Genomic DNA, 15,667 nt, shown 5'->3' with positions numbered 1-15,667 from the left:
ATAAAATGTTTTTTGAATTATTCAAATCGGACGCTCTGTTCTCTTAAAAACTTAGTTACCGTTTTTGGCACTTTTTGCCTCGTATCTTCGGAACGGCTAGACCTGCCTTCGCCAAAAACTAATCAGCACGTCACCTTATCAATACGAATCGAAGGTTTTTTGAATTAATCAAATCGGTTGATCGGTGTTCCCGAAATCGTCGACGAAAAATTGTATCCGCACACACACACACACGCGCGCACACAAATACATCCATTTTTTCTAAGGTATGCCAAAATATTCAGAAACCTTTGAAACGTAAAGATATATAAAAATTTTCATTTTCGATTATTTTGCGATTACTATAACTTGCCCTACGGGAAGTTAATAAATTAAAAACTAGTTGAAAGTGACATTTAGTCTTAAGGCAAGTTGCATAAACTCCCCGAAATGTGTTATAATTGACTTCATCAACCGAAATTGAGATTTTGATATATAGATAAAATTTTCAACTGTTTATTTCGAAAATAAAGTTTTTGTTCTCAATTAAATCTAAACATTGCAATTTCTAATTGAATTTTCTAAAACACATTTAAATTTATACAATGTGTTTATATTATTAAACACATTTTAATTATATTGCACAGACATGTGCTTATATGCTCTAAAATTGTAGTTTATTATTCTGAATTTTAATGAATTGACGATGTTTGACATCACACCTACACATACCAAAAAAACAATAATTATTATTTTTAGGTAAACATTAAATATTAGTATATGTAATATTTAATGTTTACCTAAAAATAATAATTATTGTTTTTTTAAATTACTTTTCACAACAAAATTCATTTAATTTAAAAATAGTGAATGTCAATTTCATATATCCAATATGCACTAAACTTATAAATGCCAAAATATTTCCTTCTTGGTCGAAATTTAATATAATATAATTTATTTTTCAATAATGTTTTGTGTCTATAATTTGATTGGCAATATTGCCTATAAAATAACTTGGAATAATTGATGTATTTGTTTCTTATTGAAGTCGTTAAAAATTCATTTTTTTTGAACTGTCAAAATTTTGTTTATGATTAATGTTTAATTCAATATGTCGCTTTTCCATTGTGATCTATTATGTTTTGAGGAATTTTTGATATCCGAACTAATTTCGTAAGCAAATCAAATAATATAAATAATAAATCTATTTTTCTAATAATTTTCATAAATATTGACAAATGACATTTCACTTTTTTTTTCATGTCAACATTTATTTAAATTTATAAACATTGATTTTTAATTAGATTTAAAACTATAAACATTGATTTTGAATATAGCATTTTTCCTAATTTGAATATAAATGTCGGATATAAATATATATGTATATGTTTTTGAATTATTTTTTTTGAACTGTCAAATTTTTTCAAAAATCATAAATCTTTTTCTCTCGAATTTTTCATAATCATTGACATTTGTTATTTGTGTTTTCTTTTTTTTTAGTAAATATCTGTCAAAATTTATTGAAATTGATAAAAATTATATATTTATGTTTTAAATTTACTTTTCAAAATTTCCTATAAGCTAAGTTGGATATATATGCACACGATGAACCAATAAAATTTAAAATCGGTTTAGTAGTTTGAGCGTCCATCGCGAACCAACATCGTGACACGAGGTTTATATATATATATATATATATATATATATATATATATATATATACTAGATGACCCGACAGACGTTGTCCTGTACCCACACCTACGTTTTTTCAATATCATATACTAATATTTACCATTCATGAATTAAAAATAATAATTATTGTTTTTTGAATTACTATTTACACCAATATATAAGTGATGTTAAATGTAGAACTGCTTCAAATAAAATGATGATTCTCAATTCCCACAGTTAACACTTTCATTATCCATTTAACAAATAATAAAATATGTTAAATAAAATTGTATATTAAAAATTTTACACTGCAAATTTATTTCCAATAGCTCAATTTATTTTAATGCCAAGGTTTTAGATTTTTGGTCATACCTGTAGATGTGGATGTATAAATGAATGATTTTTTGTTTATTCACGACTAAAACATTGATTTTCCAAATTTATCACAACTTTCTCTATCATAAATTTTACCATAACTTCTCTTATTTTGAAACGGCAAAGGATTAAAGGACTCGAAAGACACTCTGGTTGGACAGCCGCGCACGCTCTCTAAACCAAGGGCGAGCAACCTTTTTAAGCCACGGGCCAATTTGAATTTTCAAATTTTTTGGCGGGCCGCACGTAATTTATATATATACTAGCTACGGAAAATATTTTTAGAAAATGATTAGTATAAGAAATGACTAACTAATCCCAAATGTATAAATATTATTACATTTAATTAATATAATTTTACCCACTGTAAACGCTAAAATACTAATAAATATTGGATAATTTACTCACTGCAAGGCTAAAATACTAACATCCATGTTGTAATTATGTTATACTCTGAAAAAAATTTCAGTTTTCTCTCAAAAACAGTTTTATCTCCTGATTTTAAAATAAATTTATAATTTTTTTGCTGAGATAGCTCCTTTCGTAAGACATTCAAAAACTATGTACTTCTTATGCACATCGAGAATTATTTGTGTACAATAGGATAAGCCTGCAAATCATTTAGTTTTATCGATGGTAACCATTTTGTTGCCATTTTTAAAATATTGCAGCGGATAAAGCAGATAAATTTAAGCTTTTTTAGAAGCTCAAAAAAAATCTTGATCGAATTTCAATTAAAAACGTTCACAAAAAAGGCGATAATAGTTAACTGATCGATTACCGAGCTATATAAAAAATGATTGGACTACTAAAATGTTTATTATAAAAAAATAAAAATTTGGAGTTGTGTGTAGTTTTCCATTTCGCATAAAAAAAATTAAAATAAAGAACAAGATTTAAAAAAAATTGTTACGGATGTACAAACCATGTAAAAATAAATTGCTTGTTTTAATAAAATTGAACATTTTTCATAATCTCTGATAAAAGTCTGATATAAAATTAAGTCAAAAGATGTATTGACTGAGCGCGGGAATAATGTAATTGCAACAAAATTACAAAATTGCCACAAGAAAAGAACAAAGATATAAAATTGAACAAAGTATATATTTTATATGATTTCGAGTGTATAAGTGTTTATAAATATTAATACAAAATGAAAACCAATAATATTTAAAAGCACTGTTTTTTTATATAAGCTGATCAATATCAGCGTTTTTTTCAGATTTTGTTCTTTATTTAATTTTTTTAATGCGAAATGCAACGCGTATGCAGCTTTGATATGTTTTACTCAGCTTTGATAGGTGGTGATTTTTTATGAATTTTGTGGTTGAAATTAACCACAAGTCAATTAATTGGGTGTGTGACATATGATTTCTAATGTACCTTTTACCGCTGAAGATAAATCTATAGTTAAAATTGGGGCACAAAATATTGAAAAACATTTAAAAGCCGGCACAATCTTCAATCTAGATTTTTTTCTTAATGAATTAATTATTATCCAGCGACTTTTCTTTTGTGGACCTGTGTAATTTTTTGGGCACATGCGTTCCTCAAAAAAAAAAAGAATTTATCATAATTTGATTTGCGTTTTTTTTTTCAAAAGCGAAAATTTCTCAGGCTGACATAAGATTTATAAAAAAAAATCGGTGTTTACTGAAAAAGTGCATTTTTTAAATCAATATTATTTTGCATATTAAATTGCGAAGCTGTCTTGTTAGCTTTGAACATTTGGAATCACAATAAAAATTTGTTCACATTTTCTTTTTTTTGAATATGAAAAGTGAAACACAAGATTCTGCAAAAGATATTAGTCTTAATTACCAAAATGCCGAAAGTAATAATATAATTATTATTTCACATCCAAAAACAATCGTATTTTGTCATTTGAGTCGTATGCTCCTTTAAGCATTGCATCACTATTAAGCTAACGTACTTTAGAATTGAAAATCGACATATTCAGGATCTAAATGATCAGGAAGTCTTACTTAATTTACGATTATTTAACCCTCGCGACTTTATAAGATATACTTATTTAATTATTTTAAATTTAGAAATGCGTTATTGCTATGTTCTCGGACAAGTTCTTAATTTTTCTTGCAATATTGAAGATTGTTAAACTAATATTTAAATAAATTAATATTTATTTTATCAGGAAATGCTATTGTTTCGATCAACAGTTTTTACCGGAAGTTGACTGACGACAAAATTAGCCTTTGCAGCCGTATTTGATAAAATATCTAGAAAAATAATCTGTTGTTGGGAAATGCTTGGCGGGCCGCGGGTTGCTCATCCTTGCTCTAAACAATCATAACTCAATCCAGAAAAATAATAAAAAGCAATAATTAATCAGAAAAAGACCTTGAATTTTCATCTATATACCTTTATCCGTATCTTTTATTCTTTCAGATATATAATAATGAGAAATTGTTCGCTTTTTTTAAAATAGTTTTTTTTTCATGAAATTATTAGCTTCTTGGAAATCGTTTGTACTAAATTTGTGGTATTTTTTAGAGTCCGTCAAGATCTCTTAAACCAAGTTAATTCTAGAGGGAATACAATTATTTTTATTTTGGTGGAAATAGCACTCATAAACTATTATTATTATTATTATATTTATTTATTTCAGCCTAATGGCTTAGAAATACGTCATTATCTTAAGTCACAATAATACCTTAAACCTACTTTATATACAAAAAATAACTTTAACTTCTGGACTGGTTGCCCAAGTAACTCTTTTTCCTTTAACCGTTTTTAACCAGCCTAGACTTTTTTTATCATTTTTGCCACAGAGAACGTCTTCTATAGAAATGCTTGTTCTCTCTAACATCGCGCATCCTCCTCCCGCACAGCTCACACCTTCGTTCTTCAGGGTTTAGCCAGTGTTTGTTATTTTTCTCCATGGTGCCACATCTATACCGCGCAATTACTCTCTGATCGCAACCATTATTTCAGCCTCTTAGATACTGCGGAAGTCCACTTGTCATTATTTCTCTATACTTTCTATTGTATCTGGATCTTTCCAGTTTGTTCCAGTGTTCCTGACTTTGTACCTCGCTTCCTCTCTCCCGCAGTACCTCTCCAACATTCGCTCCGGTTTCACTCAGCTGAACTATGCCCTCCTGACCAAATCCACATTTGTTTATATATCTTATCCTTTCATCCAACCTCTCTTTAACCCCTTTACCTCTTCTTCTTTCGCTAATACACTCCTTCACTATGGCATTTACTCCTGTCTTTAACTGTTTCTCTTCATAATTAATCGCTCTCTTAGCTAATCTAAGATGTAATTTGTCTCGTTTTACTTCCTCATAGAGTACATAATCTGGTGTACAGGACCCCAGACCAAGTATCCATTTCAGGTATTTTTTCTGTACTCTTTCGAGTTCTGCGATCTCTCTCCAACCCCAAATCTCTGCGCCGTAAGCCAACACTCCGACTACCAAACTGTCAAACATCTTAATTCTCCTGCTGAAGTTATTGTGGAATAACTTCTCGCCGAGGCTCCACGTACTTCTCATTACTGTGTTTGCTTTTTTAGTCAGATTTTTGATATGCTCTTTCATTTTGCCACTTTTTGTAAAGTGGTACCCCAGATAAGTAAACTCTTTAATTTCCTCTATACTGACCCCTTTCCATGGCCAGTTTGTACTTTTTTTTCTCCCTCCCCCTTTTTTAAAAAGCATAACCTTCGACTTTTCCTCATTCAATACCAATTTCCTTTTCTCCAAGTACCGCTCTAGCCGCTTCAATGTTTTCTGCATGTCTTGCCAAAATTGCCAGATCGTCCGCATACGCTAGGCTCCAAAATTTCTCTTTTCCAACTACCACGCCTCCCGTTTGCCCTTTTCTCAGCACCTTCTCCAAATCCGCTATTAAGATCGTAAACGGTGTTGGACTTAACGGGCATCCTTGACGGACTCCTTCTCTTGTCCAAAACACCTCACTTGTTTTGTTTCCTACTTTTACTTTATTTCTTGTCTCACTATATATTTCTTTTGTTCTTTCTATCAAGCTCTTTTTAACTCCTGCCTTTTCCATAGCACTCATAAACTATTTGATTTAAATGGAAAAAACATTGTATACCTCTTTTATCTGCATGATAGCTCACTCATTTTACACGCAGAAGTACTCATTTTAAAGATTATTTTGAGTACTATAAAATCCCATTTTCATATCTAGCCTATTATTGTTCCTAGAACACTTTAAAGAACACCCATTTATTAGGATTTTAATTGATATGATTTTTTCATTACATGATTTTCGTTAAAATGTATATTTTTAGAAATATTTGCAAAAAACGATGAAAAACGCCAAAAAAACAATTTTCAGTAGCCAGTAACATGAAAAGTAATTGCTTTTTTTAAAAACATTTTTAAACTATTTCTCTTCTAATTAGTTCTTTTGCCGATATCCGGCGTTATTTTGAAAGAGATACAATTACACCACTGAAAAGGGTTGCCATCCCCCCGAGAAGTGGCAAAGGAGTCTAAATTATTTTTACTTTTAAACTTCCCAGTAAACCACAAAACGTAATAAAGCCATGGATGTTACGTAGCGTACCTGGGAGGCACACAGAAGTATCTATTTCGCGGGCAAGAATGTAACGACTGTTTCGTTGCACACTAATACGACGCAGTTGCATTTTTGCTATGTATCTAAGTTGAATAAAAAAGCGTGTGGGTGTCTTTTATGTTACATAATTATTTAATTAAATTTCCTGCGAATATAGAATCTATTTCGGATATTTAGTAATTTTATTAAATAATATCATTTACAATATGCAAAATTTACATATTACATAGTTACAACATTAGAAAACTAAAATTTGACAGTCCATAAAATGTTAACCCATAAAAATAATTATTTATTTATTCATAATATGTATTATGTATAACTCTCTTGGCAACTTCAGTTAAATCAGACTTGGCAAAGTTAAGCCTTGCGTTAAATATGTTCAACTCACTTGCATCTGTTAATTTATCTAAAATAGAACCAAACATCTTAGAAACATTGTAAACAAATTTTGAATTGAAAACATTGTGAACAAATTAGTCATTTGTGAACATTACCTCTAAACATACTCATTATTTGAAGTTAATGACTATGTAGTTCTTACGATCATATGACAGAGATAATTATTCTTGCATCGATTTTATCCTCTTAATTTTCAAGATGTGAATTTCCTAAAAGTAAAACATTACAAATTAGTACTAAATCATATTAGTTAAAATTCTCTTCATGTAGAACCTTAATATACCAATTCTGCAACACAAGATCATCAGACTCGAAATACTGAACAATTCATGTTCTCTTCAACACTTAATCTTAATCCATATAATGTGTAATATCCGATAGTTGTGATACTAATGGAATCATAAAGAATATGTATAATACCATATATATTACACTTATCTACCTATAATATTCGTATCATATCACTGAATTGAGGTTATGTGATTTTTGACTGGTCAATAATTTCAATAATTATGTGATAAATCAATTATCATAAACAATCAATTATCAATAATTATGTGATAAATCAATTATACATAAACAGAATTTGCATAGAACATGACCTATATATTGAAAATAACTAATTAATCATTAATATAATAATTTGTAAATTGAAAAAAATCAGTACAATTATACTCACCTTTGCCGGTTTCGTATTAAATACGTGAATTTCCTAAAAGTAAAACATTACAAATTAGTACTAAATCATATAAGTTAAAATTCTCTTAGTGTAAAACATTAATATACCTATTCTGTAATACAAGATCATCACTTAAGAAATACTCAACAATTCATTTTCTTTTCAACACGATATGTGTTCTTATTTATCGATATGTGTTCTTATTTTTCTTCTTGCATGTTTTCAAGCCTTGCTTGTTTTTTTGGTGACAAAGGATTGATAATTTCTAATATTTTATGTAACTTTGTATCTATCTTCTCTATTGGAGCAAATTTCCCTAGTTTGAAATCCATTTTCGTAGGGGTTATCAGCACTGTAATTTTTTCTACAATTGAAAACCAACTTATATCAGTTTGTGCTTAGCTAAATAGTTCTGATACTAATGGAACTATAAAAAATGAATATGTATAAAACTATATAACTTACTTCTCTTTATTCATATATCACTGAATTGAGGTTATGTTTCTGACTGGTGCGTTAGAAATTTCAATTATTACATGATAAATCAATTATCACAATACATGAACAGAATTTGCATTGAAGACGGCCTATATACTGCAAATGACTAATCATTATTATAATAATGTATAGATTAAAATATGTTTCAGTACAATTAGACTTACCTATTTTGCCGGTTTCGCATATTAAATACTTTTGAAATATCTTGCATTTCCCACATAGACGATAAAATACTCAATTCTGCGTCCACGATGCACTGACCGAGTTAACTTATATTTAATTTGACATTTCGATCATAAAACTTTATCCGTTAGACAGCGACGCGGCGCTTACGCGCTTTATATTCTGTCTCTATGCAGTTAAAGCAGTACGATTGCTTTGAAAGAAAAAGTTCTGGTTTTCCAAAATATGTCAAAATAAAGAAAACATTTTTTTTCAAAAAAATTTTTTTTTTTTTAATTTTTTTTTTTAATTTTTTTTTTCAAAAAAAAAGTAATTTTTTGTCCAATTTATAGTTTCTCAAAAATCTTATTTTTTCAAAAATGTTAAACGTTTTTAAAAAAATAATAATTTTTGGTACGGGAAGTTCTAGCAATTTGCCTTAAGGCACGATGTCTTAACACACTATATGCGGGCCCCGTAAAAATACTCGTCAGACCAAACTGATATGTGTAGCGGGCAAATCGCTTGCTCGATACGAGTGCTCTTTCCGTCGCCTCGCATGAACACAACTGGCTGTCACATTGAACATATTTTTTATAACTCTTTTTTTTTAAAAAAAAAGCCGTCTGGTTGTTTTGAACTATAAAAAAATTATTTAATTAATGCATAATTAAACATAAAACTAACAAAAACTAGTGGCGTATGGTATCGTGCCTTAAGGCAAATTGCTGAAACTTCCTGTACCATAACGAAATGTTCGAGGAATATTGAGTATTGAATGAAATATTTTTTTCCTAAAGCAATTGTTATGTCAACACTATCAGAATGTTTTTTGAATCATTCAATTCGGATGGTTATTTCTCTCAAAAACTACCATTTTGTGTACATTTAGCTCCGTATCTTTGAAATGGCTGAACCTGCCTTTGCCAAAAACTAATCACCACTTCTCCCAATCATTACTAAATTAATGTTTTTTAGATCATTCAAATCGGATGCTCCGTTCTCTCAAAAACTCGATTTCTATTTTCTGCACTTTTTGCTCTGTATCTTCGTAACGGCTGGACCTGCGATTGCCAAATGTTTTTTGAACCATTCAAATCGGTTGATCCGTGCGCCCGAAAACGTGAACGAAAAAATGCGGCCACCAAAAACACCACGCACACACAGACACATCCATTTTTTCTGAGGTATGCCAAAATGTTCAGAAACCTAAAAACCGTAGAAAAATGGAAAAATTTTCATTCTTGATTTTCCGCCCATTACGTAATGGGCGGAAAATCAAGAATGAAAATTTTTCGATTTTTCTAGGTTAGTTATAACTAACCTATATATAGTACTATATATAGGTTAGTTATAACTAACCTACGAAAAGTTAAAAATTTAACGTACAGTAGATATATAAACCACTTTTTACATACGTGAAATTTATGGAAAAAATCACCCCTTATGAAGAGGTGCTGGGGCCCGAATAGCAAAAATAGCTGAACTACTTTAATTAAACTATTTGGTTTCAAAACAACGCAACTTTGACCTAAAAATGATTCAATAATTGGAGGATTGTCAAATTCTGACCACTTCACTTCTTCATTGTCATTATTTCCAGAATCTCTGGAAATAATCGGTAAAACCTTACGTCTTCTAGGATGAAAAAAATCTTCATCCACATACACTACCAAAATCAGTAATATCAAAATCACTTCCAATTTGTGATAAATTATTGGCGCAAACTTTACTATCGCTATCCGATGCCACTATTTCATTATTGCAAATAACAATGTAAAAAAGAGTTGAACTATACAAATCTGACTAATAACTAAAATATTTGATAAAATATATATTAACACCTTTTTATTGTTGTAAATTCTGCATATTTATCTACAAAACAAATTGCGAGTAGCTTGAATGAAAAGAAACTTGAAGATGAAACATATTGTTTCTTATCCTTATTCTTATTCTAAAAGTCTTTCAATACGTAAATCAATTGAATCTAGAGAAAAGTATCAGCTATTCTTTCAATATCATATGCAAACCGATCACATAAAAGTATTTTGACTCGCTTTTAAAGTTAGTCTATTGAAAGCGTAATAATACCTTGCCCGCCGATAAGCAACAGTCCTCGCAGAGCGTAATTTTACGGGGCCCGCCTATAGTGTGTTAATTGCCTTAAGACAGAATTCCACTTACAGCTAGTTTAATATTGCCTTAGCCTATAAGTGAATAGAAATGTTTGGCAAATGACAGTTTTTATTTGTTTTTAACGTCAAACAATGCCCCAAATATTTTCAATGTCAATCAATGATAAACGGTTTTTTGTAATTTTTTCCATTTATTTTTACAATCTAACTATATTTCTATGAATCAAAAAATCCTAGAAAATTCCCTTGATAAACTTCACGATGATTTATGAAAATCCGAATAATAGTTTAGGAGGAATAACTATTTATACCCCATTACAGAAGAATTTTATATATAAGATATATATATATATATATATATATATGTATATATATATATATATACTAGCTGACCCGACTGACTTCGTCCTGTCAAAAAAATCTACCAAATCGGTTCTGATTGCTCTGTTGATCTTTTAAGGTTCTGTCTAAACCATCAAAAGATTTTTTATGTGCCATCGTGCATTCATCCCAAACGATCAATTGATATATGTGTATCCTGGTACTGGTTTTCCTTGTTTCCGTCGTATAAATCTTCTTGATTCCAAGTAGAATATTTTAGTATTTCAGAATATAGCAGTGTTTGTGCAAAATTATCGTTTTGACATGTTTCAAAAAACTTGTTAATGTAGTAGATGGTGGCTGAACAGCTCTTTGACCTGCGTTCACTGCTGTAAAGTACACTCTTTGCCCATTTCCTAAATGCACAGCTAAGTGAATAACAGAATGGTGTCTCTCATGAATTGGGAAAGAAAATATTCGCCAAATTGCTTCATTACTACTAACATAGCGGCCCATTTGGTATTGAGTAACTTTTATGTTCATTTTGGTCGTTATGTTCTTATGCAGTACGATTAGATCGGTAATTAGCTTGGTTCGTAGCATTTCGTGTTCTTCTACTTAAATTGCCTCGTCTTATAGGAGGCAATATTAAAATATTGTGCCACATGCAATAACTTTTTATTCATAGGTAGATAACAAAACACTACGAACAAAATAATAATAAAAAAAACAAGTTAGTGTATATATAATAGTGCAAAATTATGTGCCTTGCGCTAGCTACTGATGTAAGACCATATTTATATCCACTGATGATGACATAAAATACTATGTCGAAACGTTTGGAAAAATTAAAGATTAACTTCTAAATCTTTGCCTTTTATTTGATGTATGCCCTTGAAGAATTTACTCATATTTCTCAACATCAAAACTAACTTCTCTAACATATATATATATATATATATATATATATATATATATATATATATATATATACTATTTTATGATAATTGTTCTTGGGCTGTTCTTAATATAACAAGTAATATGACAATTTTTTTTTAAATAAATAATGTGTGTATGCTTAATAACTTATATATATATATATATATATATATATATATATATATATATATATATATATATATATATATAATTATAAAATAACAAAAAGATTATTCAAGGATGCAATAAATAAATAAGGACGACTCTATTTGTTTTAAATCAGAATTACGAGCTTTTAGTGAGAATTTTGCTATTCGATCATGTTTTATATACTTACTCCTTTTTTACTTATGATTTTTCGATCCGTATGTTTTTTTTTTTGCTTTTGAGCCTTGCATAAAATTCTGTTCAATTCTCTTTATAATTAACTTGAAAATGTTAGCACTTGTACCAATTTTCGCTAATTTTCGTAAAATTAAAATTTATAAATGTGGGGGGCTGTTTTATTCCACCTTTAGAAATTTCTATTCGTCAACTTTCTCATTCATAACGTATCGTTTCATATAATCATACTCATTGTATATATCATTTTCAGAGATTTGATTCAGTCATAATTTTATTATCAAGTAATTGCAAAGAATCAGTTTAAACCTATACTTTTCGAAAACCCTGGACAATCCGGAACAAGAGCTCTAAATTTGGTATTCCTTCCCTTGCCTCACGTCGATTTATCTGTACAATTATGTTCTTATTTAAACTTTGCAATAATTCTATAGACTGTCCTCTTATTCTTAATCAACTATCTTTTAATGTTCCAAGGCTATCTACACGTTCACAATTATTTTTCAATTATCCTACTCCTAAATCTAATTCTATCTTAAATGCGCCTATTTTACTTATGTCATCTAACTTTAACTTAATTAATAATGAAATAGATATTCACAACACTTCACCTAATCAAATAATCTCCATCTGCACAAGTTAACCTTTTTATTTTTTTTTTCAAATATCTCATTATTTTATCTTATTCTGTTTTTAAATAATATTGTTACATTCTGCATTATATGTTATTTCATCTTAAGCATTTTATGTTACTAACTGTATATTGTAATTTTGTATATATTATAATTGTTATTCATTATGTAAAATAACTGTATTTTTGAGTCCTCCTGGAGAAATCTGTGGGCTATATATTCAAATAAATAAATAAAATAAATAAATAAATAAAACCGGGACAAATATTGCTTTTAGAAAAACCCGGGACACTCGGTGGAAATCCGGGACTGTCTCGACCAAACCGGAACGTATGGTCACCTTAACCCTCCGTCGGTCGGAGTGGTATGGCCAGACTGTTTTCGACTTTATTTAAAAAAAAAAAAACTTTTAGTAATCCTATCGACTTGAAATTTCTGGTTTTTTCCTAAAATTTCATTAGCTGTCGATCAATGAAAAAATCGGGTAAATAAATATCCGACCTACGGAGGGTTAAAGATGATGCAATCTTATGTTATTTAGGCATACGTGTCTGCATACACATACAAACACTAGCACATACACATGAAACGCTAACAGGTTCTAATTAGTATTCTTCTGAACAAAGTAAATAAATGTATTTTGCCAAGAATTTACAATATGTACAAATGATTATTTATTTATTTATTTATTATACAAATATTAATGATTAATTATAACGATTAATGATTATAAACATTAATGATATGTACAAGTAATTTTCGATAGTAGTAATTAAATTTATACCTAATGAAACCTTTTTTATTCTAGGCAACCGTATATCGAAGTGGATACAATAGATTTACTCCATATTGAATATAGTCTTTATATCTAATTGATAACCATGACATATGTAGTATGAGACGTAATGTAAAGTACAGAGACTTTTTGTCTTCAGTCATAAGATTAGGATTGAATAAAAATTTCCTAGTTTAAGATTAATTATGGTAAAGTCAAGAGTGAAATATATACATGATTTTTGCAAACTATATATATATATATATATATATATATATACATATATATATATATATATATATATATATGTATATATATATATATGTATATATATACATATGTATATGTATATATATATATATACATATACATATGTATATATATACATATATATATATATAATATACATATATATATATATATATATATATATATATGTATATATCTATGTACAGATATGTATATATATACATATACATATGTATATTTATACATATATATATATATATATATATATATATATATATATATGTATATATCTATGTATATATATGTATATATATACATATATATATATATATATATACACACACATATATATATATATATATATATATATATATATATATATACATATATATATATATATATATATATATACACATACACACACACACACACATATATATATATATATATATATATATATATATATATATTATATTATGGCAATCAAGATCTTCGATTCATTTACAAATATCTACATACAAATTTTCATGAAAGATTTCGAACTCAGCTGAAGAAAAACTATTGAATGTTAATACTACAACAAAGTTTAAATCTCCTATTAAAAATTAGTGATAGTATTTACACTTTATTTGATTTCAAATTAAATAGATTAATAGTACACATTAGGAAATTGACAAATAATGGAAAAACTGATGGTATTACGTAGGCTAAAAAGATATTTGTACAATTTTGTTGATGGAAAAATATTCAGACACTTTTCTTGTAAAACATTAGAATAGGTTATTATATATATATATATATATATATATATATATATATATGTATGTGTGTGTGTGTGTGTATGCTTCTTCTAGTATGTTTGTGGAATTGTATGCATGTACGTATTTATATGATTGTATATGCATATTTATGCATTTTTGTAGGCATATGTACAGATATCTGTTTCCGAGGAAGAACTAATGTGGTTGGCTGACAGAGAAAATTTTGACAAAATATAAATATAAATCAAATGAAAATAGAAATTGCTTGATTGTGATATAAAATTTTATACCAATCTTGAGAAAACACAAAAATATTGTAAATACAAAAATGATAAAAATCAAGTAATGCAACACGCGCTGAGCACAATGCAGTTTTGATTTTATCAAATTCTTAAAATTGCAACTAGTATTTGATTTCTTATATATTTTTTTCATGTAATTGGAAGTGATTTATATAAATGATATCTGTACATAATAATACATAAATGAAATACTCAAATATCAAAGCAATTTTCATGACAACTTTAGTTTTTTATGTTTATTCATGGAATTCTGCGACCAAACACTGTGGTAGAACGAAAAAGATTAGTAAATAGTAGTTGTGCTTTATGAGAAAATATAAGTAAATCATATCAAAGTAATAGGCCAAAACGTCTGTCTGGTATTTCAATCAACAAGAGTATGTATATTTTGCGAATTATGTGATACAGCACAAAATAAGTTATTCAGAAAAATATGGTGCTACGTCTAATTATTTTATAGTTAAATAGTACATATGAGCACAAAAATATATTACTCGAATTTACTTATAAACAAATGAGCATTGCGCTATAATTATTGTTTTTATTCACAAAATCCTGAAAAAAGTTGTGAGCTCGCGATGTATTTGAATTAAGACATAAATAATTTTCAATATGTAGTTATTTCATTATTTTTCTATGTGAATTATGAATATTATGAAATTTCTTAGTTTTAACAATTATAATTAAAATTGAATTATAATTGTTAAGTTTTAATTTTTCAAATGCTAAATATAGTTCATATCGGTAGTCATTGAAGAAGCCTTCTACGATTGTTTTTAATACTCATTTCAATTTGTTATTAAGCACAAAGTTACACATGATGTATCAAAATATATTAAATTGTAAGGAATATAAATACAAATGGTTGTCAAT

General features: G+C 28.2%; 1 protein-coding gene across 1 annotated transcript in view; it reads left to right on the top strand.

The window, feature by feature from the left end:
* The window catches only part of LOC113377334 (RNA binding protein fox-1 homolog 2), a 312,484-nt gene extending 298,795 nt beyond the window's left edge, over positions 1–13,689 (top strand). The window contains exon 11 of the mRNA XM_026617617.1: positions 13,516–13,689. Coding sequence (XP_026473402.1) covers positions 13,516–13,560 — 45 coding nt within the window. The 3' untranslated portion in view covers positions 13,561–13,689. The remainder of the gene's footprint in view (positions 1–13,515) is intronic.
* The last annotated feature ends 1,978 nt before the right edge of the window (positions 13,690–15,667 follow it).

Source organism: Ctenocephalides felis, unplaced genomic scaffold (assembly GCF_003426905.1).
Source record: "Ctenocephalides felis isolate EL2017-DRISC unplaced genomic scaffold, ASM342690v1 CF-g0.4_SCAFFOLD_01886, whole genome shotgun sequence".
NCBI classification, from domain to species: domain Eukaryota; kingdom Metazoa; phylum Arthropoda; class Insecta; order Siphonaptera; family Pulicidae; genus Ctenocephalides; species Ctenocephalides felis.
The sequence above is the reverse complement of the archived record's forward strand: the minus strand, read 5'-3'. Positions and strand labels throughout refer to the sequence as shown.